This window comes from Spermophilus citellus, assembly GCF_964194105.1.
Source record: "Spermophilus citellus genome assembly, chromosome: 1".
NCBI lineage: Eukaryota > Metazoa > Chordata > Mammalia > Rodentia > Sciuridae > Spermophilus > Spermophilus citellus.
In genome coordinates, this window is record NC_138182.1 from 223,676,485 (window position 1) to 223,704,067 (window position 27,583).

A 27,583-nucleotide genomic window follows, 5' to 3' on the forward strand; every position below is an offset into this window, starting at 1 on the left:
TTGTTCCTATTTTTATAATAATGTTACCTTGAAGGCTATTATATGCTAAAGAATTATATTTAGTATATAATATTGTTATATACTAAAGAATGGGTCTTATCTAAATAAGTAAATTTTAAAGAAAGTGACATTGTCCTTTTAAAAATTGCTTCTAGGCAATTCATTCAAAAGTTTCAGGCATAAAGATCTTTTTGTGCTATCTCCCAGCCTTTCTTCCCTTAGGAAGCACCTGTTTATTAGTTTGTTGGGTTCCCTTCAGAGGTTTGTTTTGCCTACAGGAAAATAGATTTTGTGTTCATTTCTTCCTCGTTCAAAAATCTCAAGATTAAAAATGTGAATTTAAAAATCCTCCAGCCTTCCTAATGGAATTGGTATACTGCTTTTTGTTCAAATAGGGACTTGAAAATACTGATTTTTTCCATAGTCTAACAAATTGACTGAATTCAACATAAAAATAGTCACTGTATATCTGTATTCCCAGTATGTGTTTTTTTGAAAGTTGTCCGTCCTGGGGTCTGGCTTCTCCTGTAGGTTACTGTCTGTGGCCTAGAGAAACACTGTGTTGAACAACTAAGTGCACTAGTGTGCTGCACACTTAAACACAACATTTCCTGAAAGAGGTCACTGTCTTAATCAAACTATGAGGATTAGCATGTCATCCCTAGGATTGGCAGGCCACCTGCTTCCTTTTAAAGAAATTAATAAGGTTAAAGAAAATCAGAGGTGGTAGACCTTAGTGGAAACAGTTCCTTCTGGGATAAAATTAAAGTAACTCTAGTCCTTGCCTTGTTCTTCCCTTGGGGACTGAGGCGGCCACTCCACCAGAACTCTATAAACCTTGGCAGAGAACAGATGCAATGAAAGATGACTCCAAGGTCTCATACTTAAGGGACCCAAGCCACATTTTTCTTAATCACGTTGATAAACAGATCAGACACTTTCATGGCTTTTCGTTCACCCCTGAAGCATGAACCTTGGACAGGAAATATAGGAAGAAGGCTGTGCAGGAACATTGTGGATAATTCTTGACTTTTGCTTCAAGTTAGCCTAAAAAATGGGGCCAGGCAGGGCCCGTGCCTCAGGCAGAGGAGGGCCGAGCTAGAGGAAGGAGTTCTGTCTGAGGGTGGCCTCGCTGATGCTGCTGTCCCTTGTTGCCCTAAGTGGCCTGCCTGCTCCCTCATTGGCTTACCTCTGGTGGATTCCTTTTGTTGGCCACCTCTCCTGGACTCTACAGTTAGAAGTGGGGCAAGGAGAAGTTAGGAACTGGAATAAATGGGTGTAGGACTTGGGGGGAGGATATATGTCACCAGTTAAGAGGGTTCATAGGACTTTCTGGCAAAGTCATCCAAATAGGGAGAGAAGAGAAACATGCAGCCAAGAGGCCATTGGTGCTGCCAAAGAGAAAGCACTCATTAGTCTTTATTCCTGTGCTCATTTAAGGGGATGTAAAGGATGCATTAAATTCATGGTGACCAGCAAGATGGAACCATTAAAACATGTCACAGCTCCAACACATACTGCAAAGGGAGCCCTGGTGGTGACTTGCTTTGATGGGTCCCTCTTCGGCTTAGCCAGAGTCAAGAGTCATGTTTCCAGGAGGAAAGGGGAGTTTGGAGACCTTATTTTGCAAGTATTGAAGATATTTTAAAGGAAAATTTTCACGTTTTATATATTTTGCCTCCAAAGAAAGTGGAAATGGAGGAAATAAATAAGTCTGGGGCTGGATAAAATGTGAGCATTTAACGTGCTGGATTTTGTTGTTGTTGTTGTCATTGTTCATTGATTTGTGAGGCTTGTTACTTCAAGAATCACTTTGAGCGTGAACTGTAACTCTCTGGTTACTATCGTTTGTCTTTGCTTTCTTGGTCATATCACTTTACCAAAAATTCTTTTTCTTCAGCTTTCTTCATATATTCTTTCCTTTTCATTATAAATGCCTGTTATGTTTATAATTTAAACAGAGGAAGTCCCTAAAACCATTTCTGCCTCATTTATTCTTTTTACAAACAACATCCCTTTGTGGGTTTAGTCAGAGACTTGCACTCTTTACTAATCAATACCAAAATAAATAGACCCTTAAAACTGTCAGTGACATGGGCCAGTTTTGCAGCCTGAGTACTGCAGGCCCCGTCCAGATGGCCAAGCCAGGCTCCTGACACACATAATGTGTGTTCGGTAGTTCTTGGCTTCAGCGGCTCAGGCAGCTGACTGCGTTTTAGAAGGCTTCGGGGGGGGGGGGGGGAGGTAGAAGATTTTCCACTGTCTATTCATTCTGCTGGGCATCTCTAGGAATAAACCCCAAGGGGCCACAAGTGGTCCTTCACCACGGTTAAAACCTGTGGTATAGTGGCCAAGGCACAGGCTGGAAATTGTGAACTCCTGAATGGCCACTGGCATATCTTTGGATTTTTTTTGTGTGTGTTTCAGTTGTGAAGCTTTCCTTCAGCCCCTCTAGTGTGGAAGGTAGAAGGGCAGGGCTGCTCATTTTTCCTGAGCTTTGAAATACAGTGGCAGGAGTTGCACAAATATGTAGTGCAGCGAGGGTATGAGTTCACCTCACACAAGTCAGATGGACTGGAGGGAACCTTCCTTCTGCTCAGCTGGATGTTATCTCTCCTCTGTTCAGGTTTGAAGAGAAGTGGCATTGGTTGCCATATGTGTGTAGCTGTGGCTACTTAGCCCCTGATAGTTTCTTATGAGGGTGACTGAAATGTTGTGTCCTGAGCTCCCAAATAAATATTTCATCAATAAACCGCCTAGATCCTCAGAAAGGGGAATTGGAAGAAGTTCTGATGTGGGAGCTGCTGTTCATCTCTCCCATAGCAGGAGATGGCTTTTCTCTTTTAAGCTTATGAGACCATACTGCTAGTATCTCTTAGGTCTGCAGAGGACAGAATAATTCATGAGCCCAAATAAACTATTAGGTTCAACAAACATGTAAATGACAATTTCTTATTAGTTATTTCATGAAAAGAACCCAGAAATAAGCCAGGTCTTGTTCCAGTTTGCAGATTTTTGGCCTTTGTGGTGTGAATGCTTGATGGTCAAGTAAAATCTTTTTGAAAAAAAGATTTGGTTTAATGAACAAGGGGCAGCCACACATGGTAGATAGGCAGGCCGTCCCTTTGGACTGTCATATGTCCTACATTCAACCTTCTCTGTTCATACTTTCTCTCTGGACATTGAAGATGGGTATTAGAATGGAATGGTTTCAGGGGCTGTTGTATTTACAAGGGCTCTCTTCTTGTTTTCTTTTGATACCTGTTGGTGTCCTGCCCCCTGGAGCATGGTGGGACTCCCTAGTTCTGTGCTCAGTTCGAGTGCTGGATGGGAACCAGCTTGGCATTTACCTGTTTACTGCTTCTCAACCCATTACAGCTTCCTGACTTCAAATACTGTTTGAACAGACCAAAAACATGTTTTTGGCTGTCATCCAGAGTTTGGCTTCTGCTTCCCAATCATGCCATAAAAACGCTGTGTCAAATAAATTCTCAGGCACTGAAAAGAACGAATTCCCTGCTCCATATGATTGTAGATAATGGAGGCAGACTTCAGCTGACCACCTGGCATGGTGCCTGGCTTAGGAAAACCAAACGGCAGGGCATCGCTTGGCAGTGCTTTCTAGTGATCAGAACTAATTCTCTGCATGTGATGGATGAGCTTTCCATTGAAGGATTTATTTGCATAGTATTTATCTCCACTGGGGCTTTTGGACTCCATAAAATACTATCTTCACATATCCTGCTCAGCTGCCAGTTACTCTGTTATGAAGTTTTTGAGCCCATGATCAGTTTTCTGTTAAGTAATCTTACAGTGTTAACAATGGGAAGAATCCTTTTTTGATTTAAGCTCTTTCTCTCTCCCTCTCTCTCTCTCTCTGTGTGTGTGTGTGTGTGTGTGTGTGTGTGTTCAGAGCAGGCCTTCCCTTTCCCTGGATATTATAACATCCTTATATTTCAGGGTTCCAGCTGGGAAGGGATGGCGTATTTCAATTAGGATAATTTAGGGAGGGTTTATTTATAACAGGACTATTTTAAAAGGTATGAATGTGTGGGGAAAGCACAAGGTGTAGTGGTGACACAGTGGAGTCGTTACTGTCCCTAGAGCAGAAGGGAGGAAGCAAGGGGATATTCCCAGAACCTAGGAGAGAGAGGCACATAGAAAAGCCTGCCTCAGACTGACCTTGCAGAGGGGCATAGGTGGCCATTGAGACAACCCAGCAGCCTGAGGCACTAGGTCTCTTTCTTCCCTCTCTGCTCCAGTCAGGGCCTTCACTGGCTGAACCCAATGAGAAGCTGGAAGGCCAAGGGTGGAGGGCAGGACTACCAGAGGGACTGGATGGCAAAGGGAATGCATCCGACACACACCGCAGTACAGGTGCCAGAAAAACTGAAAGAGACAGAAAAACCTCAAAGGAAAACTTAAATTTACTTTTATTTTTAAACTGCTTAATTGAGGCATGATTGATGTACAATAAACTGCATGTACTTAAAGGTGTACATGTCAAAACTTATCTATTTATATATCTGTTTATTATCTATTTATATATTTATCTATTTATATCTCTTTATATCTATTTATATCTAATTATACCTATTTATATATTTATCTATTTATATATATTTATCTATTTATATAATATATAATATATATCTATTTATATAATATATAATATATATCTATTTATATAATATATAATATATATCTATCTATTTATCTATTTATTATCTATTTATGTTATTTATCTATTTATATATCTGTGAAAACGTCACCACAATCAAGATAGTGAAATTAAAATAAGCACTTCAATTTAACAGTTAAGATATTCTGTGTGGTTCCTCTAGGAAGGTGTGGAAAGATATCATGAAATCCAGTCAAAGGAAATACTATTGCAAGTATTATTGGCTCTGAAAATAGAATACAGGGCCATGTCAAAGCTTGTACAAAGGCTATTTAATTATAAATTAATAAATAAGAAAACAAAGATTGTGTATTTGGAAGTTTTTTTTTGGGGGGGAAGGGTGGTCTATGAAGGGAAAGCAAGGAACAAGAGATGGGTAAGAGAGAAATGAAAAATGGAAACCAGGCAGAGGTACACAGGAGAGTTTATTTGTCAGAGCTGAGAAATAAAGGCCATCTCTCTATCGACGGAGAGAGGCGAAACAGGCTTGGGTTCCGGGACTTTTATGGGGCAGGTTCAGGAATCAGAGCTGTGGTGGGTCCTAATGCAGGCGGTTAGGGGTTGGGTTGGTATGAGGGAGTGGAGAGCCTTTCTCAGAAATGCCCTTGGGTAGGAAAGCAAAACTTTTTCCTTAAAATGGCAGCTATCACTTAAGATGCTGTCCAGATGTTAAGCAGGGACCTTATAGTCTATACTTTGTATCTGTTTATTGCCAAATATTTACAACAAAGTCAAAGGCAGTGAATCTGTTCTGAGTAACTGGTATTTGAATTTGAGAAAATTAGTGATAGATAAGTATTTAGTTAGTACCAGTGGGAAAGTAGATTGACCATACATTTTATATGATGCACCATAATACACTCCAGGGGGCAGGTCTAGGACTATGTACACATCTCTGTAAGGCCACCATCCTCTTCAAGAAGGAGTATTGTCTTTGATAACATTGCTCACGCATGGTGTAGTGACAATGGTTGAGTGTTTAGAATATACTTGGCATTTTATGTTACCTTGGTTAATCGTCCCAACAACCCCGGAAGGTAGATAAATATTATTTTCTTCTTTTACAGTTGAGGAATTTGAGCCTAACTTTCTAATTTACTGAACTTAGTAAATCACTGAAGTTTCTGCCTAAGCTTACAAAGCTAGTGAGTGATAGAGCCAGGATGGGATTTAATTCCCTGAGGTTTATCCTATTCTGCTTTAAATTATAAAGTGAGTAAATCACTAGCAAACACATGCTCACCATTTATTGGCAACAAATTGCCTGTTATACACCTGCAGTGGGTGGAAACAACAGAGTGTTGTGCCCGGGTTGAGAACGGGTGCTTTCCACCCTCAGTGTTCCCAGACCCATATGTATTCTAGGGAAATCAGGACCACCCAGTGCTAAGGGAAGCTGACATCTGGTGCAGTCACTTCGTAGAAAGAGGAGCACTTCCATGGGGAGCCGAGGACAAAGAGGGAGACGGGTGTCAAGTCTTAGGGAAGGGCTGGCAGGCAAGGAGCCCTTGGGGACATCTGCTAACAGGGGTGTGGTGGCATCCATCAGTACAGGAGCTGTGACAGGTGTGCCCTGGCTTCTGTGCCAGCCTTCAAACTCACCAAGCTCTTGGAGTCTTTGCTCTTCTTTTCCCTTAGGTCTACATTGCTCTTGCCCCAGATTTTTCAACTCACTTCTTTCTTTGCTCAACTGACTGCTCAACTATTTCCTCCTTAGGGGAAACTTCTTTTGCCACCCTGTCTTAAGTGTCACCTCTGTCACTATCACTTCATTCCTACTTTATTTTTCCCCACAGCAAAGATCATTATCAGGTATTACAGCATCAGTTCTCAATCTTTTTTGATCTTAGGATCTCTGCACTTGCTTAAATATTAAGGACCCAAAGAATATACAGTTATGTGGGTTATACCATTTGAAATTTGCTGTATCAGAAATGAAAACAAATTATAAAAATTGTTTAATTAAAACAAGCAATAGCTGGGTGCGGTTGTGTATGCGTGTAATCCCAGAGGCTCAGGAGGCTGAGGTAGGGGGATGGTGAGTTCAAAGCCAGCCTCAGCAACTTAGCAAGCCCCTAAGCAACTCATCAAGATCCTATCTCTAAATAAAATATAGAAGGGCTGGGGATGAGGCTCAGTAGTGGAGTGCCCCTGGGTTCAATCCCTGGTACCTAAAATAAAAGCAAAACAACAACCAAACCCACAGCAATAATAAACCCATTATATGTTACCATAATAACTTACATATAAAAAACCCTGTACTTCCCCAAACAAAATGACTGACAAGAGTAGTATCATTTTTGTACTTTTTGTACATCTTTTCTGTTCATGGAAGATAGTTAGATTGTTACGCTGTTTCCTTCCATTCAGTCTGTGGCAATATATTGCTCTGATAGAAGTTGATGTAGACAATCTGTCCTTACATAGATCTGTAGTTTCCCTTTTTATATATAGACAGCCCCAACATAGAGGGTTTGATTTGTGATTTTTCAGTTTCACAGTGGTATAAAATGTACCCACACAATCGTTCTATTGTTCACTTTCAGCACAGTATTTAATAAATTACATGAGCCTAAATGATAACAATCATAAATAGATTTTGTGTTAGATGATTTTTTTTCCCACCAAAGGCTTGTGTAAGTGATCTGAGCACATTTAAATTAGACAAAGTTGGGGCTGGGTTTGTGGCTCAGTGGCAGAGCACTTGTCTAGCATGTGTAAGTCATTGGGTTCGATTCTCAGAACTGCACATAAATAAGTAAATAAAATAAAGGTCCATGAACAACTAATAAAAAAGGTAAGGATGTTTTAAAAAAAGTTAGATAAAGTTAAGCTATGATGTTAAGTAGGTTAGACATATTTTTTTATTAGAGCATTATATTTATACATAGTAGTTGGGTGCCTTTTGACAAAATCATACGTGCATGGAATTTGATTTCAGTCCCCATTCCCTCTGTTCTCTCTCTCCTCCTCCCTTCCACATTCTCCTCCCCCTATTCAACTGATCTTCCTTTCATTCATTTATTTGTTTATTTTTGATTGGTACTTTCTACATATACATAGAGGTGAACTTCCCTGTGGCATATTTATATATGCACATTGCAGATTTTGTTAAATTCATCTTGCATTTCCTTCCCTTTCCTTTCCTCTCAATCTCCTTCATCTACTCTACTGATCATTCCTATATCTTTATGATATCTGACCCCACTGCCTGCCCACCTTCTTTCCCTCAATTTGCTCTAGTTTACACCTATGAGAGAAAACATTCAACTGTTGATTTTCTGATTCTGGCTTATTTCACTTAGCGTGATGTTCTCCGTTTCCATTCATTTACTGTCAAATGACATATTTTTATTCTTGTTTATGATTCAGTCCATTGTGTATGCAGACCACATTTTTTTTTATCTGTTTATCTATTGATGGGCATCTGGGCTGATTCCACAATTTGGCTATTGTGAATTGTGCTGTTATAAACATTGAAGTGGCTGTGTCGTGATAGTATATTGATTTTAGTTCTTTTGGATAAATACTGAGGAGTAGGATAATTGGGTCACACAGTGGTTCTATTTCTAGTTTTTTGAGGAATGTCCGTATTGCTTTTCAGAGTGATTGTACTAATTTGTAATCTTACCAACAATGTAGGAGTTTGCCTTTCTCCCCAACATCCTCACCAGCATTTATTATTATTTGTGTTCTTGATAATTGCCATTCTGACTAAAGCAAGATGAAATCTTTTAAAAATTTTATTTATTTTATTATTATTAGAGCTTTATAGTTATACATAGTAGTTGGGTTCATTCTGATAGATGAAATCTCAGTGTAGTTTTGATTTGCATTGCTGTGATTGCTAGAGATGTTGAACATTTTTTTCATATATTTGTTGGATATTTGTGTTTCTTTTTTTAAGAAGTGTCTATTTAGTTCTTTTGCTCATTTATTGACTGGATTATTCATTTTTTTTGGTGTTGATTCTGGATATTAATCCCCTGTCAGAGGAGCAGGTGACAAGGAATTTTTCCCTTTCTATAGGTTCTCTTCATGATCTTAATCATTTTCTTTGCTATACAGAAAAAGCTTTTTAATTTGATGGCCTCCTACTTATTGATTCTTGGCTTTATTTCTTAAGCTTTAGGGTTCTTTGTTAAGGAGTTGATACTTGAACCTGTATGATGGAGTGTTGATCCCAGGATTTCTTCAAGCAGTTGCAAGGTTTCTGGTGTAATGTCTTTGATCCATTTTGATTTGACTTTTGTGTAGGGCGAGAGCTAGGGATCTAGTTTCATTCTTCTATGTATGAATATCCAGTTTTCCCAGCACTGTTTGTTTAAAAAGCTATCTCTTCTCCAACATATATTTTAGTATGTGGGTTTGTCTCTGTGTCTTCTGTTCAATTCTGTTGGTCTTCAGGTCTATTTTGATGCTGATACCATCCTGCTTTTTTAAATTATCATACCTTTGCAGCATAATTTGAGATCTGGTATTGTGATGCCTCCTGCATCCTTCTTCTTGCTCAGGACTGCTTTGGTTAGTCTGGATCTCTTATTCTTCCACACAATTTATTTTTTTTACAGTGGTGTAAAATGTTACCCATACAACCATTCTGTTTTTCACTTTCAGTACAGTGTTTAATAAATTACATGAGTCTTAATGATAACAATTAGACTATGTGCTAGATGATTTCATCTCACCAAAGACTAATGTAAGTGATCTGAGCACATTTAAGGTAGGCAAAGTTAAGCTATGGTGTTCAGTAGTTTAGGTGTATTAAATGCATTTTCATCTTGTAGGTTTATCAGGTGGGTAACCCCATTTATAAATTGAGGAACTTATATAATTGTGGGCATTCAATTTATTTTATTTTTTTAATTTTTTTATTGGTTGTTCAAAACATTACATAGTTCTTGATATATCATATTTCACACTTTGATTCAAGTGGGTTATGAACTCCCATTTTTACCCCGTATACAGATTGCAGAATCACATCAGTTACACTTCCACTGATTTACATATTGACATACTCATGTCTGTTGTATTCTGCTGCCTTTCCTATCCTCTACTATCCCCCCTCCCCTCCCCTCTTCTCTCTCTACCCCCTCTACTGTAATTCATTTCTCCCTCTTGTATGTAATTTTGTATAACCCTGAGGGTCTCCTTCCATTTCCAAGCAATTTCCCTTCTCTCTCCCTTTCCCTCCCACCTCTCATCCCTGTTTAATGTTAGTCATCTTCTCATGCTCTTCTTCTCTACTCTGTTCTTAGTTACTCTCCTTATATCAAAGAAGACATTTGGCATTTGTTTTTTAGGGATTGGCTAGCTTCACTTAGCATAATCTGCTCTAATGCCATCCATTTCCCTCCAAATTCTATAATTTTGTCATTTTTTAATGCAGAGTAATACTCCATTGTGTATAAATGCCACATTTTTTTTATCCATTCGTCTATTGAAGGGCATCTAGGTTGCTTCCACAGTCTTGCTATTGTGAATTGTGCTGCTATGAACATCGATGTAGCAGTGTCCCTGTAGCATGCTGTTTTTAGGTCTTTAGGGAATAGACCCAGAAGGGGAATAGCTGGGTCAAATGGTGGTTCCATTCCCAGCTTTCCAAGAAATCTCCATACTGCTTTCCAAATTGGCTGCACCAATTTGCAGTCCCACCAACAATGTACAAGTGTACCCTTTTCCCCAGATGCCCAACATACAGAATAAGGGCATTCAATTAAAAAAATTTTTTTTTTTTAGTTGTAGACAGACACAATACCTTTATTTTTATTTATTTATTTATTTATTTATTTATTTATTTTTGTGGTGCTGGGGATTGAACTCAAGGCCCTGTGCATGTGAGGCAAGCACTCTACCAACTGAGCTATATCCCCAGCCCCAGTACCTTTATTTTATTTATTTATTTTTATTGGTGCTGAGGATTGAACCCAGTGCCTCACATGTGCTAGGCAAGTGCTCTACCAATGAGCCACAACCCTAGCCCTCAATTTTGATATTATACTTAAATTCAACAAGTGGTTGTTTCTTAAGGGTTAGTTGCTTTACCCTGGGTGTCTTTCTGTGAGCCTCTCCCAAGCAGTAAGGGCCATTTTAAATGAAAATTTGAGCACTGTCTTTTGAGATTATTGTTTACACAAAGTAGAATAAGAAATACCAATCTTAAATTTCATTATACTGTTAAATAACATTTTACAAAAGAAAGCTCTCTATCTTCAAAGATGACAAATATCACCTTCTCCTGTGCACAGGAATTTTTTTCCTTGATAGAGCCATAGCTCATATTATTGTTCCTCTTTTTAGGAAGTAAAAATTTGAGTTAATGGTTTCTGACATACTGCCTTGATAAATATATGTTAAAATATTTTCTGTTGGAATGCTTTTATTCATCTTTTCAAATCCAGTTTAGGTTCATTACCTTGGTTGAGTGAGTAAACTGCCTTTCAGAAACATTCTTAAACCAGCGTAGAGTTAAACTTTCAAATCAACAAATATGTCCAATAAATTAGGCAGCCACTTTACTTGTTTACAATGTTTCAATGTCACTAATCCACAATTTTGTGTTTATCTCTTTAAGATACACACAGGTTTACAGCACCAAATAATCTGGCCTTGTCAGCCCAGCTGTGTTCCACTGGATGAAAAACTCCTGCCCCAGCTTCTAAAAGAAGCAGGCTATACCACCCATATGGTCGGAAAATGGCACCTGGGAATGTACCGGAAAGAATGCCTTCCAACCCGCCGAGGATTTGACACTTACTTTGGTAATGGAAATGCCTGTGTTTCTTTAACGACTCAGACACTGCAGTCATCTCATAAAACACACCCAAGTGTAATCAATTGAAACAACTGGAAACTTGAACACAGAGTGAATCAGTGCAGTGGGGCTGCTTTCTAATGTTACTTCTATAAACAGGGCTCTGTGCCAGCCTGTGTTGGGCATGTGTCCACAGCAGGCCAGAGCACTAAGCACCACCTTGGGGCTTTGGAAGAGTTGCTACCTACACACCAGAGACCACTGTGCCCTCTGAGAACCTTCCCCAGAGGGGATGCAGGCTGATTTTAAATTATGGGCAAAAACCAAATACAAGAGTATTTCCCTTTTCTCTGATAAGCAGATGCTGGTCCATAATGAGGGGAGGGGTTAGGGAAGAATGGAGGAGCTTTGGATTGGGCAGAGGAGAGGGGAAGGGATATATGTGGTGGGGAAGGACTGTGGAATGAGATGGACATTCTTACTCTCTATAGGCTTATGATTACACTACCAGTGTGACTCTGCACCATGTACAGCCAGAGGAAGGAGAAGTTGTGCTCCATTTGTGTAGAATGTGTCAGAATGCATCCTACTGCCATGTATAACTAATTAGAACAAATTAAAGAAAAAGAATATTTCCTTTACAAAAGTTCATATATTTTTTCTCTCCCTGGACTACATTCAGGCTTTTTTTTTCTCTCCCTGGAGAGGGTGGGGGAAGATTCTTCCATTGATGTCTCTCTCCCATTTGTGAGATCTGTTTTTAGAATCACTAGGTTACAGAAGATCAACTTAAAAATCAATAATAATAAATTGGGGAGGACAAATAAAAAATGGTAATAGGAAGATAATAAGAAAATCATAAGCATTTTTTTTGAACTTGGTAGCCCTATACAAATAAATGTGAAACCTAAAGTTTGTTTTAAAATATGCCCTCTTTCAACCTATTTTAAACTGGGCCTTAATTAATAACCTATATATCTTGCCAGTAACTGTATTTTTCTGTCAGGTTCTTTTATATTGAGCTATCTTTCTGTCTAGTTGTCTTGCTGTCTACCTGTCTCCCATCTGCTTCTTTGTTGATTTACAACCTGCCAAAGCCAAAAAAGGAACACACACTGAACATAAAATGTTTCAATAGAGTAACAACATCGAGTGAAGAGAAAAAGATAAAATAGTTTAATGGCATCAGATTACAAAAAAAAGCTTCCTGGCTCTAGGTGGGCTTCACATTCATCTCTAAGATGTGAGGCTTCTTATGTACAAAGTAAAAAAGAAAAAAGTAGAAAGGAAGGGAAGAAAAGAAAAAATCTGTAAGAGTCACATTATTCACAAGATAAATAGAAACAAGATCTGCAGGAAGAATAAAGCATTTTCTGTCTTTTAGACCTGAGAGAAGTTTCTCCTTTGGGACAGGTAAAATGGACAACATCCTGAAAAATATCATTTTAGTAATAAATTGCTTATAGATACACCTTGAGATGTTCTCTTCCATTCAAGCTAGGGCCAAAGTACAAAAATACAATTTGGTACAAAGGAATGTGCATGGAGGCCAAAACAGTGTGGTCACAGCACATGCTTTGCTGGTTCTCGGGTTAAAAATCAGACAGGAGAGCACCTGTATGCTCTCCCACCCAGGTGTTCCAGCAGACAGTACTAATCAACTATGATGTTCTTTTTGGATAACCTGAATATATCTTCAGTACTCTTATATAGCTGCCAAAAATCAGGCTTGAGTATATGACCACTTTGCTATCTTAGAAGTTCTAGAGGACCAAACTGCTAGTACATTCTTAGATGAGTTGATGTGTATGCTTTGGCAAGAGGATGGACTGTGGATATTTTGAAATTTTTTATTAAAAACAAAGTCATGTACTTGAAAATTCAGTCGGACAAAAAATTGTCTTATGCCTAGATTTAGCCGAACAGTTGAACACCCTATAATTATGTGAAGGGAGGCTTGTAGTCAAGAAGAGGATGATGACCACACAGCTGTTACTACTGCTACAACTTGAAAAGTAGACAGGTAATTGGGGGATGGTTGTACAACCCTGGGAATATACTAAAGAGCAAAGAATTGTATACTTTAAATGGGTGACTTGTACAATAATGAATTGTGTGTCTCAATAGATGTGAGATTTTTATTGATTAGTTGTTCAAAAAGCATTTTCCAAATTTTCCCAGAAAAACACAGGCTGCTATCATCTTTAGGCTCAGCATCTGAGTTCAAATTTGGGAACTGCTGGTATGATGAAAAGCACTGTGTGATAGTCACGTGGTTGCCTGGTTTCAGTGTGGCCAACCATGTGAATAGAAGGTTCTGTTTCTGGAATTCCCTTATTTGTAATATGATTTCAATATTTATAACTCATACATCATCTAATCATACATCATCTAATCATATCCTATGCATATATTCTCCCAGTGATGGAAAAATAGTTTACACTTATAGATATGGAATGGAAGTGATTTCCTCAAACTAATATCCACTAGTTGTGAAAAACCCAAACTAGAAGTCCAGTTTCTTATAACCCAGAAAGGTCCAGTTCTGCTACCACATGAGGAAGCTGATAGCTTGAGAGAGACAGTGACGGGGGAAGAAAGTCAGCAGGTTGAAGAGCAGAATTTGTCTTAAAAGTCCATCTTGCTTAGGTGGTTCAGATACAAAGCTTATGTAAGGATTTTGGGATGTCGGGGTGGATTTTAGACTCAGGCCCAGATCAGGGTCATAAATGTGGGAGTCAGCTTTTCTGACACACATGCTGTAGTTATCTGACGTCACCAATTCTGGGTTCTGTAACTCTGTAAGAAGAGTTACTAATTAAAAAGTTTCCTTTTTCAGGAACAGCTAACCTTGCAGTTGTTTATTAAGACATAGATCAGGGAAGAAAGCAAAAGGCAACTTCTGCCCGAGAACAGTCTTAGCCCATTAGGTGGCTTCCATCAAAGTTTTCAGCTACAGCACAGCTTAGATTTATTTAGATTTTCCTCAGTTTCATCCTGACCACTCTTTTTGTTTGTTCATGTTTTTTTTTTTGTTGTTGTTTGTGTTTTGGTATGAGGGATTGAACTCAGGGGCACTCAACCACTGAGCCACATCCCCAGCCCTATTTTGTATTTTATTTAGAGACAGGGTCTCACTGAGTTGCTTAGTGCCTCAGTTTTTGCTGAGGCTGGCTTTGAACTTGTGATCCTCCTCTCTCAGCCTCCCAAGCTGCTGGAATTACAGGTGTGTGCCTCTGCTTCCAGCTTAGGGCCAAAATTATTTTCATGGATACGTTTTCTTTTCTGTTGCACATTAATTAGCAAACATATTGGATTTCCTTTTCTGTTATATATGCAAGAGGAACGATTACCATATTAAAAAATACATTAATACCAAGGTTTTAATTATATTCAGGACCTTGAATTTACTAGATCATGATAAAGAAGGAATTAATTTAAAATGAATTGATTTATTATGTAAACTGGGTAAGGCTCTTAATTGTCATTGTAGAGAGAGTTCAGGACTTGGGGAAAGGGCTGGGCCAATTTTGTCGTCATCATTTTAAAGTTAATAAGCAATATATATCAGCAGATAGCTAACAGCCCAGTAGTTTCTTTTTAATAGCCTTATCAAGGTGTAATTCATGTGTCATAGTGTTTATCCAATTAAGGTGTATAATTCAGTGATTTTTAATAAATGTACAAGGTTGCCCCATTAGCATAACAATTCAATTGTAGAACATTTTCACCACCCAAAAAAGAAACCAAACAGCGTTAATCATCACTCCCCATGTCCCCCAGTCCCTGCAGCCCCAGGCAAGCACTAATCTTTTGTTACTATAGATCTGCCTGTTCTGACATTTATGTACATAGAATCATAATAGGCAGCACAGTTTATTTTATTACTTTAGGAAAATACAGAACTTTTGCAGAAACAACTGTTAGTTGAGAAAATTCATTTTCTTTTACCTTTAAGTTTAAATTGTGGGATAGGCAATTAGTGCTGCTTAAATTGGGAGCAAAATTGAGATCACTGTAGGTAGAAAAATCAAAGTGCAGTGCTCACACTTCAGTTTGGTCTTTTGGCACTGATAGTTCAGCTGTGTAGAGGGCCTCTCTTTGGAAAGTTTTGTATCTTTCACCAGTGGGTGTCAGCATCTGACTGAAGATGATTCCTCCTAGAGAGCAGGGGCTATAAATAACCCGGAAGCCAGCTTCCCATCCTCAGGAACAACAGATGACATTATTTGAATCCTGCGCTTATTTATATAATCTCCTTGCAAGAAAAACTTGCAACAAGTCATATTAACCATATATTATTTTTGCCACTAGACAGCTTTAAAGGAGTAAGATCTTACCCCTTTTGTTGAAATTGAGCTCTGTTCTTCTAAGAACATATTTACATGAAATCACTCTCTTTGAGAGTTACGTGATAGAGTCTGTGTTTGTAAAGACTTGAGTGAGAATGGATTTGAATTTTTACACAATAACATTTTAATGACTTCTGCTACCAAATATAGAGATGTTAAGGAATGTTGCTCTGATTAGCCTTGTTGTTTGATTAGCCTTGTCATGAGTAATCAATTGCATTAGGCAATTAAATGCTGAAACATGCATTTAATAAGCTTTATGCTATGCAGACTATTCTTGTCTTCCATTCTTGTAGGATATCTTCTAGGCAGTGAAGATTACTACTCTCATGAGCGTTGTACCTTAATTGAGGCTTTGAATGTCACACGATGTGCTCTTGATTTTCGAGATGGTGAAGAAGTTGCAACAGGATATAAAAATATGTATTCAACCAATGTGTTTACCCAGAGGGCTACAGCCCTCATAAATAACCATCCTCCAGAGAAGGTAAGTCTTGCTTCTTTAACTGATACCAAAATCTTGTTAAAATAGGAAGAAGTCACTGTTGTTTGGGGGAAAGTCTATCAAATTCTAAGAGGATTGTTTTCAAGTTTTAGAGCACATCAGAATCAGCCTTGGAAGCTTGTGAAAATTAGAGTCCTGGAGCCCACCTCTGAGGTGTGACTTATTAGGTCTGGGAAAGGTCCATCTATCTGCACCTTAGAGAAACTCTCAAAAGGTGATTCTGGAGAGAGTAGTCCTTAGAAGAATATTGCACTTAGAAGAATATTGTGTCCTATAGCATTTTAGTAGAAATACATTTTATTATTTTGTTGTTTTATGTGCATGTGCTGTAAGTAATTAGACTCCTTTAAAAGTGGAAATCAGATTATTTACGAGATGAGGCTTTATTATGGCAAACTTTCCATCAAGGAATCCACAAATTTTGGGTTCAGGGAAAGTCCTCTAACTTTCAATCACCCCTCCCCATCCTGCCCAGATCATTTTGACTATTCTAGGTTATTTTCTTTTTTCTTCCTTTCTTTTTCTTTTTCTTTCTTTTTTTTTTACATTTGCATGTTAATTTTAGAATCAATTGGTCAATTTCTACCAAGAAAGTAAAACAAGTGTCAGTTTTGATTTGGATTTCACTGATGCTATAGACCAACTTGTGGAAAACAGACATCTGAACAATATTGAGTCTTCCAATTCATCAACATGGTCTATAAAGAAGCCTGTTTTTCACATTCACCATACTAGAGCTGTTTTGTCTGTCATGTACTGACTTACATATAGGGAAAGGTAAAGATAGACAAGAATCTGAATAGCTCTAAAGCCAAATTCTCTAGATTTAGCCTATAAGTGCTTTTGAATGGGACAGATACTTGTGTTCTCAGAAATGAGGCTCAAAAGATGGCTTCATGAAGAACTGTATTAGCACACTCACAAATCAGTCCTTTTGTGGGACCTGGACATAGCAAATTCTAGAATATGCAATGTTATCTTGTTCTAATTTCCTGCGCTTTGGCTCTTTGACAATGCCTGGGGGTCCCTGGTGCAGATCACAGCGTGGATTATGGCTTACATACATGTCCAGACTTAATGCACTGCTGAAGACTCCCTTTTTGGTGTGGAATCTCCCTGGCCCTGCCTTTGCCTACTCTAACTCAGTATTGGGGATCTTCTACTCTGTTCCCAGTTTTGCCCCACTTCTTGGTTTTTATCAGCTTAATGCAGACATCTTGGAGTAACCATGCCTGCTATGGAACATAGAAACAAAAACATTTTCTCAAATATATAGAAATACACAGGTTTTAAGTCTAAATTTAAACCAACATTCCTGTAGTTAAGGCTTATGTTCTCAGTTCTCTGCTGTATGCTTGGCATTTTGTAGATACAACTTAACACCAAAAGAACAAGGTAAAGTTTTAAGGGAACCATTTTATAACATATATTTAAACAAAATGACTTAGAGAAGTAACTTGGTCAAGGTCGCAGAACTTTTGAAAGACAGAATCAGAATTTAAATCCACAGTCTCTGACTACAGAGCTTATCCCCTTAACCAACCTCCCCAGTTCACAGCTAATATCCAAGGCCAAGGGTTCTGAGTCCCAGTTCATGATTCAACTTAATTGTTCTAGTCCTGACCATTTATTAGAATTATCTGGGAAACTTGTAAGAAATCGTGATGTCAAATATTGTGACTCATTGGTGTCAGGTGCTACCCAGGCATTTTATTTACCACCACCTCCTCCTCCAACACACACACCTCCTGCCAGTGACTCAGATGTGCAGTCACTCTACATACCCTCTACAATGAGGGGCACTGATGTTCGGGGCTCTCCCCTCAAACAGGTGAGCAGAAGCCAACTATTTTAATTATGCAACCACTGTAATCTTCCTACAAAAAATTTCATTCCTATTAAGGAACAATGAAGTATTCTTTCACAGTCCCCTCAACATTAATCAGATAAGAGGAAGAAGATGGGGTGAGATAGCTCTCTGGGTGAACTGTCTTAACTGGGGGAATGGGGAAAGCATTAGAACTGAGGACATCGGAAGGCCCTGAGAGCTTGCAAGACCTGGAAGAGGTGCTGTTAGCATGGTGCTGTTCATAGACAGCATGATGGAAATCACCAGGTGACAGGATGGTCCTTATCCTACAGTGTCTGAAACATTCTGAAGAACTTTCCATCATATCATTCCCAGTGTGTTCAGAGTTTCAAACACAAATATGAATGAATGACATAATTAATAGTTGAGTAGTAACCCCAAAATATTTGCTTAAGACAGCCTGTGTTTACATTACCAGTTCTCAATAAAACAATGCATCTCACCATTTTCAGGAGCTGTGCTTTTCATCGTCTTAATCAGTGTTTAATTCTGTGCTAATGTCTCAGGTGCTGTTTATAGACTGTAACATAGGCCACTTGTTCAGGTTGGAAGTCATTAAAGAAACACAGGCCAACTTAAAACTGTGCCTATTTTAAAAGGGCACTTGAGGGGGAAAAGCATATGGAGTGTTTTGTACCAACACAGTTGCTGTTGCTGGACTCAGGGTCACACTAACAGAGTGACTTTGCATGGGTTAGGAAGAACCATTCTTTCTCCTCTTCTGCATGATGATTCCACAGCAGTAACATTACAAAGTGAAAGTAGAATGTTCATAACATATCTTCCTGTTGAAAATGGTTCCCATGGGCTGGGGTTGTGGCTCAGCGGTAGAGCACTGCCTCCTTGCCTCGCACGTGTGAGGCCCTGGGTTTGATCCTCAGCACCACATAAAAATAAACAAACAAAAGTATTGTGTCCTTCTACAACGAGAGAGAGAGAGAGACACACACACACACAGAGAGAGAGAGAGAGAGAGAGAGAGAGAGAGACAGAGAGAGAGAGAGAGAGACAGAGAGAGACAGAGAGAGAGAGACAGAGAGAGAAAAAAGACGAAAAAAAGCAGTCCCCACAGTGCTTTGCGGAATAACAACAAATGTTATCCAACATATATCATCTACTAGAAGCTCTCTAAAAGAATGCTATTTTCTAATGGAAGACTCTTACTTTATCCAGGCACAATTTGGAAAAGAATGTCTTCATTTGAACATTAAAGATAGAATAATAATGTCAACACCTCTCATATGTTTTTCCCCATTTATACTTTGAGAAAATATATAAAGAAATGAAAATAAAGGTTTCTTCCTCCCTGATATAAAGCTTCTTAGCACGGGGCAGGTATATTTAGAGTATGTGTCTTAAGGAGCCGTTTGGCATAATAGGAAAGGTCAGAGAACCCCTAGTGTCTTAAACATGAATATATTAATAGCCTTGGGTGATAATCCTGAACTTTTTTTATGTAATACTAAGTATTTAGTCATGATTTCACATCTAGGATTCCATTTTATATTCCCAAGACACCTACAATGGTACAGTTATGACTAAGTTGATGAGAACAGGAATCCAGACCCAAGGGAAAGCAGAGGAGAGACAAGGCTCCAGCATGAACTCAGAGATCAGTGGAGGCTGACGTGCAGCCAGGGCTGCAGTTATGTCAGAGGGGCCATCTGGTCTCCAAGGCCAAGCAAGGGTGGGCTGGGACTCCAGTCCATAGACATAGTATAAGGAGCCCATCCCCAGGATGGCAGCGATTTGTTTGGGGCCAACAGTGAGCTGAGGCTCAGCTACAGCTGAGCTACAACTGGTTACAGGGAGGCTTGTGGGCCAAGTGACTGTAGCAAGGTCCTGATGGTGGCTGGAGAACCTTGGAGCCCTAGTTAATTGTTCTTTCTGCTGGGCCACCATGTAGTAATAAAAGCGCTATATGTTTTTGTCCATTTTGAAAATAGTATAGAAATGCTTTCATTTAGTTCTGTTGAATAATGAGTTGTTTCATGGATAACATTCACTTGAGTGCTGAAAAGTTTTTCCCCCCATAGTATCTCAAGTGTGTTTCTTTGTCCTAATTTGTGAGATAGGCTGCTGTACTACACATTATTCTGTCTCCTCCGGGTGACCTAAAGCCATACAGATTTGTGTAAGACTGAGTGCCCAAAGTAAATGGTAGACTGTTGCTGATGAGATGGGGGAAAAGATAATTATTTGTTTAAAGAATACATTTGTCTATTCTCCTAAGTTATTAGGATCTGGCCAGCAGGTAGTGCTTTGCCTTTGCATAGCCTGCCACAGTCACCTCACCCTTCAGAGTTGGTTTTCACTCCTCTGTTATGTCCTTTCTGTTTGAGTCAATAGAGGGCTGCTGTAGTTTTATATTTTTAGCCTCCCAAGAGAAAGGGTGATGTTTTTAGTCACTAAGGAATAATAATGGAAAAGGTTTTCAAGTTTCTTTTTTAAATGTGTTTAACAAAGTGAGTAGAACGATTTCCATGCTGAATATTTGCAAGACTCTTTAATAGTGACTCCAGAATCATTTTTTCCTTGTGTGGTTACAAGGGCTCTCCCTTCCATCCGTCTCTGCATTACCTTTACAAATCCTTGCTGGCTGTGACAACATCCCCTCTTTCCCCCTCCTCTCCTTTAGCCATGTTGCTGCTAGTGACCTGTGCAGGGACAAAAAGTCTCCACCTCTATCCTATAGAGAGTCCCAGCTGGGTCCCAGAATTGAACTGACCTAAAAGAGAATAGTAGGAGGAAAGCATAGTATGGTTCAACATAATGAAGTGAAGGCCCCAAAGAAGTGGTGAGGCAGTTACATATATGCTAAATTGGACAAAAATAGTAAAATGGAAATGTGACTAAATTATGTGGGAGGCTTTACAGATAAGGGTTATTTTAACAAGGTCTGTGCAGAATTCTCTCCATTTGGTCTTCCCGACCTTGAGGATAAGGCTGTGGCCCTTCCTTCTAGTACAGGTGTCTTTACATTGGGAGTTTCCATTTCTGCTTTTAAGAAGCAGCATGAAGATCGAAGTAATCTTGCACCTGCAGTTTTTCAAGTGCCTTTAACTTAAATCATCAAATGCCAGAATAGCATATTTTAACCCTTCACCCGATGGGTCAATCTTCTCCTTTCTCCCTCTCTTGTTCCTCCTCCACCCTGGGTCATAGACTTATGTTCGCAAGTGTTGGGGCTCAGGAAATGGTACCTGTAAGCGTTGCATTTGGTATGCTGAGTACTTTGAACTGAGGGACACTGGAAGATGACTCATCAACAAGGCCTTTCTGGCCTTCACCTGTCCTCCTCTCCTGCTGCTCTTTCTCTATGTGGACATTCCTTACTCCATCACAGGGATGTATAATATATAATTTAAAATAACTTAACAATGAAGAATGAAATATGAGCTCCTCCCATCTGCTTTCTAACCTTTTCCCATTCATGTATGAGATTTAAATACCTCAGATACTTTAACAGAATTACATGTTTATTCTTAGCCTGAACCACTTGTCTCTTTGAGGGTTTCCAACTCATTGAAGAATTCGGTAGGAGCACAATAAAGGGAATACCTTTATTCTCCTTTTTAAAAGGAGAAACTGGCCTGGAATACCACAGATGTTCAGTGCCTTAACTTGGCATCAAAGATAAAAAAGAATAGGTGGATTACAGATAATTTCCAGGAGTTGAGTTGGTCTTACGTTTAGTCCTACATCAAACTAACAAGGCATGGTGTTTACTTGTTTTCTCATAAAATACGTAAGAACCATAAAACTTTCCTAAAAGGTGGGGACTTATTTTCAGCTAAAGCAAAAGGGTAAAGCATCTTTTGATAGGTAGCCATATAGTAATAGTGTGGTTTGCAACAGAAAATTGCTCTTCAATTAATGTGGGCTTGAGCAAGTCATATAACTTTTTAAACTTAACTCATCTATGAAATGGATATTACATAGAGTGGAATAGCTAAACTGTGAGACCAACCTAGATGCCCTTCAATAGATGAATAAATTTTAAAAAGTGGCATATGTACACAATGGAATATTACTCAGCAATAAAAGAGAATAAAATCATGGCATTTGCAGGTAAATGGATGTGTTGGAGAAGATAATGCTAAGTGAAGTTAGCCAATCCCCAAAAAACAAATGCTGAATGTTTTCTGTGATATAACGTGACTGACTCATAGTGGGGTAGGGAGGGGGAGCATGGGAGGAATAGGCGAACTCTAGATAGGGCAGAGGGGTGGGAGAGGAATAGGGAGGTAGGGGGTTTGCAATGATGGTGGAATGTGATGGACATCATTATCCAAAGTACATGTATGAAGACATGAACTGGTGTGAACATACTTTAAATACAGAGATATGAAACATTGTGCTCTATATGTGTAAAAAGAATTGTAATGCATTCCTCTGTCATGTATTTAAAAAATAAAGTCAATTAAAAAGTAAATAAGAGATAATATCTTAATTATTATCAGAGTATCTAATACACAGATAACATTTAATATATAGATGCTATTATGATATTATTATTTGTTTGGATCAGGCTGTTCTAGGACTCTGGCTTTATTTTATTTACTTATTTATCTTATATCTTTTGTTATATTTTTAAACATTATTATTGACACATAATTTGTATATGATAAAATTTACCCATTAAAAGTTTATGGTTCCACAGTAAATTCAGGAGTTGTGCAATCATCATCTTGATCTGAGACTAAGACATTTTCATCACCCCCCCAAAACCTTAAACATATTAGCTGTCACTCATCATGCTCTCCCCACAATTTCCTACATCCCCAGGCAACTACTAATCTGTTTCCTATGGATTTGCCTACTGGACATTTCGTATAAATATGTGATTATGCAATACGTGGTCTTTTGTGATTGGCCTCATTCACTTAGTGCGTTTTTAAGGTCCATCTATGTTGTGTACTTTATTTCCTTTACTGCCATGTATGCTGAAACTATACCATATTTTATTTTTCTAATCAATGCATGGACTTTGGGCTGTCTCTATTTTTTGGTTATTATGAGTAATGTTGCAATGAACCTTCATACAAGTTTGTGGATATGTTTTCATTTCTGAAGAAATGGAAATGCTAGGTCATATGATAACCCATGTTTAACAAGTCCAGGAACTCCCAAACTGCTTTTTTTTTTTTTTTTTTTTTTTTTCAGTATAGATATCCTTCTAGCAATGAGGGAGAATTCCAGTTTCTCTATATATCCTCACAAACATTATTGTTGTTTTCCATTTTTAAAATTAAAACCATCCTAGAGGGTCTGAAGTGGTATCTCACTGTGGTTTTGCATTTTTGTTTTGCATTTTCTAATGATTAATGAAGTTGACATCTTTTCATGTGTTTATGGCCATTTGACTACCTTCTTTGGAGAAATAGCTGTTCTTTGCCCATTTTATAGTCCAGTTAATTTTTTTTTTTGTCATTGTGTTGCAAGAGTTGTTTCTATATTCTGGATATGAGTCCCTAAACACATATATGACTCACAAATATTTTCAATGCATTCTGCAGGTTGTCTTGATATTATTTTTATTATGATAAATCCAGAGTGTCTTATCCTTCTGTGTTTAATTCTTCCATGCCCTTGTAACTGATGTGTACAACCTCTCTTTCCAGCCTCTGTTTCTCTACCTTGCTCTCCAGTCTGTCCATGAGCCCCTTCAGGTGCCTGAAGAATACCTGAAGCCATATGACTTTATCCAGAATAAGAACAGGCATCACTATGCAGGAATGGTGTCCCTTATGGATGAAGCAGTAGGAAATGTCACTGCAGCCTTAAAAAACCACGGACTCTGGAACAACACAGTGTTCATCTTTTCCACGGGTAAGTCTGTCAATAGGAAACTCATCTCTCGGCAAAGCCTAGGACATGGTGTTCGATAAGTGGAATGAAGACAGATGGGAGCAGTTAGCATTTCCTTATTAAAACAAATTCTAACTGCAGTAGGGGAGACATGGTCATAATGGATAGAAAGATGTGTCTAAGGAAAAAGAATTACGGGCTTGTCCTCCTCTCCTTCAGCTGTTAAAATATTCTGGGAGTATGTTCAAAAACAAGTGCTCGATGACTGAGTAAATGATGGACATCGCTGATGCCCAGGGCAGCTGGGTGGCGAGTCCCTGTAGTGGTCTGTTCTTACCTCACTGCAGACAGGCCATCTATGACTGTGACTGTGACTAACTGGAGGGGACTTTGTATCAGTGCAAAGAGACAGATTGTGACATGGACACAGATGAGAAATGGAGCCAGTTAAATTGGGGCTTGAATCCCCAGGTATAGATTTATTTTGTGTTTGTTTTCTGACAATAAAAGTCATACATGTTGATGACAGAAAACAAAAGAAAGGAGAAAGAAAATTTGTGATCTCAGGACTTAGAGATAACTTTTGAAAATCATTTTCATTATGGCCATGACCTTTTGATTCCTAATCTGTTATGTATTTGATTTCCCCCCCTCTCATTAGCACAGTTTTCTAAAATTTCACCATGATATGCTTTAGGTGTAGGTCTTTGTTTATTCATTGTGCTGTCTACTAGGAAAGTACTTTCTATCTGAAAATGCACAACCTTTTCTAATGGGAAATTTTCTTATATTAATTATTTTGCAATTGTTTGACCCTTCACCTCACCTCTCCCCATCCTTATTATAGAATTCCTGCTAATTAGATGTTAGGTCAATCCTCTAGAGTTTTTAGTTTTTATTTCTGTTATCTTTTTATTTCTTCCACTGTTTGGAAAATTTCCTGATCAGTATTGTGTATACTTTTAATTGAATTTATTTTAACTGCTGTGTTTTTAATTATCAAGAACTTTTTTGTTTTTGATAATTCCTTTTTTTGTGAAGTTTTGTTTTTAATATATATATATATATATATATATATATATATATATAGCATTTCCTTATTAAAACAAATTCTAACTGCAGTTTATTATATATATGTATGTATATATGTATATGTATATATGTGTGTGTGTGTGTGTGTGTGTGTATATATATATATATATATATAATTTACTTCTCCAAAGCTGATGCATTACCATTATTTTCATGAGTATGTGTATGGAATATAATTTGTTCTTACTCAGTCCCCAGTGTTTTTCCCCTTTCCCTCCCCTCTTCCCTCCCTGTCTTCCATTCCTTCTACTCTACTGATCTTTCTGCTATTTACTTATAGGGTCTTTCTTTCTTTCTTTCTTTCTTTCTTTCTTTCTTTCTTTCTTTCTTTCTTTCTTTCTTTCTTTTTAGTTAGTGTCTTATGGATGTACATGGTGGTGAGATTCACTTCAATATATTCATATATGTACATAGGGAAGTTAGGTCAGATTCATTCTGTTCCATCCATCCATCCCTTTTCTCTCCCCATTAGTCCCCTTCATCTAGTCCACCCATGTTTCTTCTATTTTGATGGAATCCCCCACCCTATTTCTTTCCCACCTACCCCCTCCTTAATTTGGACTAGCTTCTGCATATCAGAAAAAAAACACATTAGTACTTTGGCTTTCTGAGTCTGGCTTATTTCACTTAACATGATGGTTTCCAGTTTCATCCATTTACTGGCAAATGCCACAGTTTCATTCTTCTTTATGGCTGAGTAATATTCCATTGTGTGCATATACCACATTTTCTTTATCCATTCATCTGTTGAAGGGCATCTTGGTTGGTTCCCTAGCTTGGCTATTGTGAATTGTATAAACATTGATGTAGCTGTAGCTCTATAATATGTTGATTTTAGATCTTTGGGATATATATTGAGGAGTGGGATAGCTGGATCTTATGGTGGTTCCATTCCTAGTTTTTTGAGAAATCTCCATACTGATTTCCAGAGTAGTTGATTTGTAGTCCCACCAACAATGACAGTATTGGAGATTGAACCCAGGTGTACCACTGAGCTACATCCCCAGTTCTTTTTATTTTTTATTTTGAGATAGGGTCTTACCAAGTTCTGAGGCTGGCTTTGAACTTGTGATCTTCCTGCACCAGCCTCCTGAGAAGTTAGGATCACAGGCATGCACCATTAAGTCCAGCTTATATATAATATTTTTAAAAGTTTATTTATATTTCTCTCTTTCTCTCTCTCATAAAACTCTCTATGTTCTATTTTAGTTCGCCTCTCATGAAAGTGGCTTTCCCAAATACCTAGTGATCCTTGCCTACTTAAAAATTTGATTGGAAATTTTTAGCATGAGGTCAGGGTTTATTATCTGGTAAATTTAATTGGATGGTGACTATGTAGGGATGAGGGGACTTGTTGAGGAATCAACTTGGTATTCTACTCTAGTTTTCTGGTTTTTTTATGAGTTGTTTTTCTTTGCTTATAATTAGGCATGTTTTTTAAAATATAGCATTAATTGAGTGTTTACTATGTTCAGGACCTAGTTCTAAGTGATTTAACTGAATTAGTTCAACTAATCCTGTCAATAATCCATCCTCTGAGGGTTATTATAATCCCATCTTGCAAATGTAAGAACTGAAGAACAAAGAGGTTAAGTAACTTGCCCAAGTGATACAGCCAGGCAGAGCCAAGCTTCTGTGGTTCTGAGTTCACTGAAACATCCTTCCTTGGAGATGATGATCCTGATATTCTTATCGGACCTTCCGATATAGCAGAGCTTCCCCCATTGTGGGCTGCAATAGTGACCTCCTGTGGAGCTGGGCAGGGATAGGATGGTGTCCCCTCTGAGCAGACTTGTTCAATTACTTTAATGCCATCCAAACAGTATTATTTTCCAAGTGCTTCCTGTTTTTTATTTAAATAATAAAAGTTTCATTGTGTGTGTTTAAGGTATACAACATGATGTTATAGTATATATGTATATACTATATATATGGTTTCTACAGTGGATGCTCCTTGTTTTGAAAAAGGTTGAATATAAGATAAAATTTATCTTTTTCCCAAAACTTATCCTTCTGAAAAGAAGGAGGCATCTTATACTTAATTCCTTATAAGATCTTTCATAATCTGGTGTCCTTCTCAATTTACTTTATTTTGAAGAGCCTGCTATGTAGCATTTTGATCACATTAGTATTGAATACCTATAGAAGTCTCTGGAAATAATCAGTAAAACAGAGACCAGGATGCATTTATTCCTGGGAAATGACCTTATAATTTCAAAAATTGGAGGTCATGAATTTATAAAACAAGGCTTTGTTGTAGAGATCACCATTACACAATTTTAGGGACAAATAGTTTCCTGAAATGAAAATATACATTGATTAATATATCACTGGTAGGCTGAAGTATCCTCAGAAATGAAGAAGGTAGCTCTGGAAGACAATGTTAAATATCTCCAAGTGGCTTTTGTAAAAATAGAGATATTGGTGTCAAGAATGCATGGGAAGATGTGGAATAAAATATTTTCATAGTATGTGGGAATGAAAAATATTTTAAGATCAATATTTCTTTTGTTACATG

At 38.1% G+C, this 27,583-nt stretch overlaps 1 protein-coding gene across 1 annotated transcript in view; it reads left to right on the forward strand.

The window, feature by feature from the left end:
• Positions 1-27,583, forward strand: part of ARSB (arylsulfatase B) — a 190,579-nt gene that overhangs the window by 14,607 nt on the left and 148,389 nt on the right. Inside the window, exons 2-4 of the mRNA XM_081311289.1 lie at positions 11,256-11,442; positions 16,084-16,274; positions 23,787-23,994. Coding sequence (XP_081167415.1) covers positions 11,256-11,442; positions 16,084-16,274; positions 23,787-23,994 — 586 coding nt within the window. The remainder of the gene's footprint in view (positions 1-11,255; positions 11,443-16,083; positions 16,275-23,786; positions 23,995-27,583) is intronic.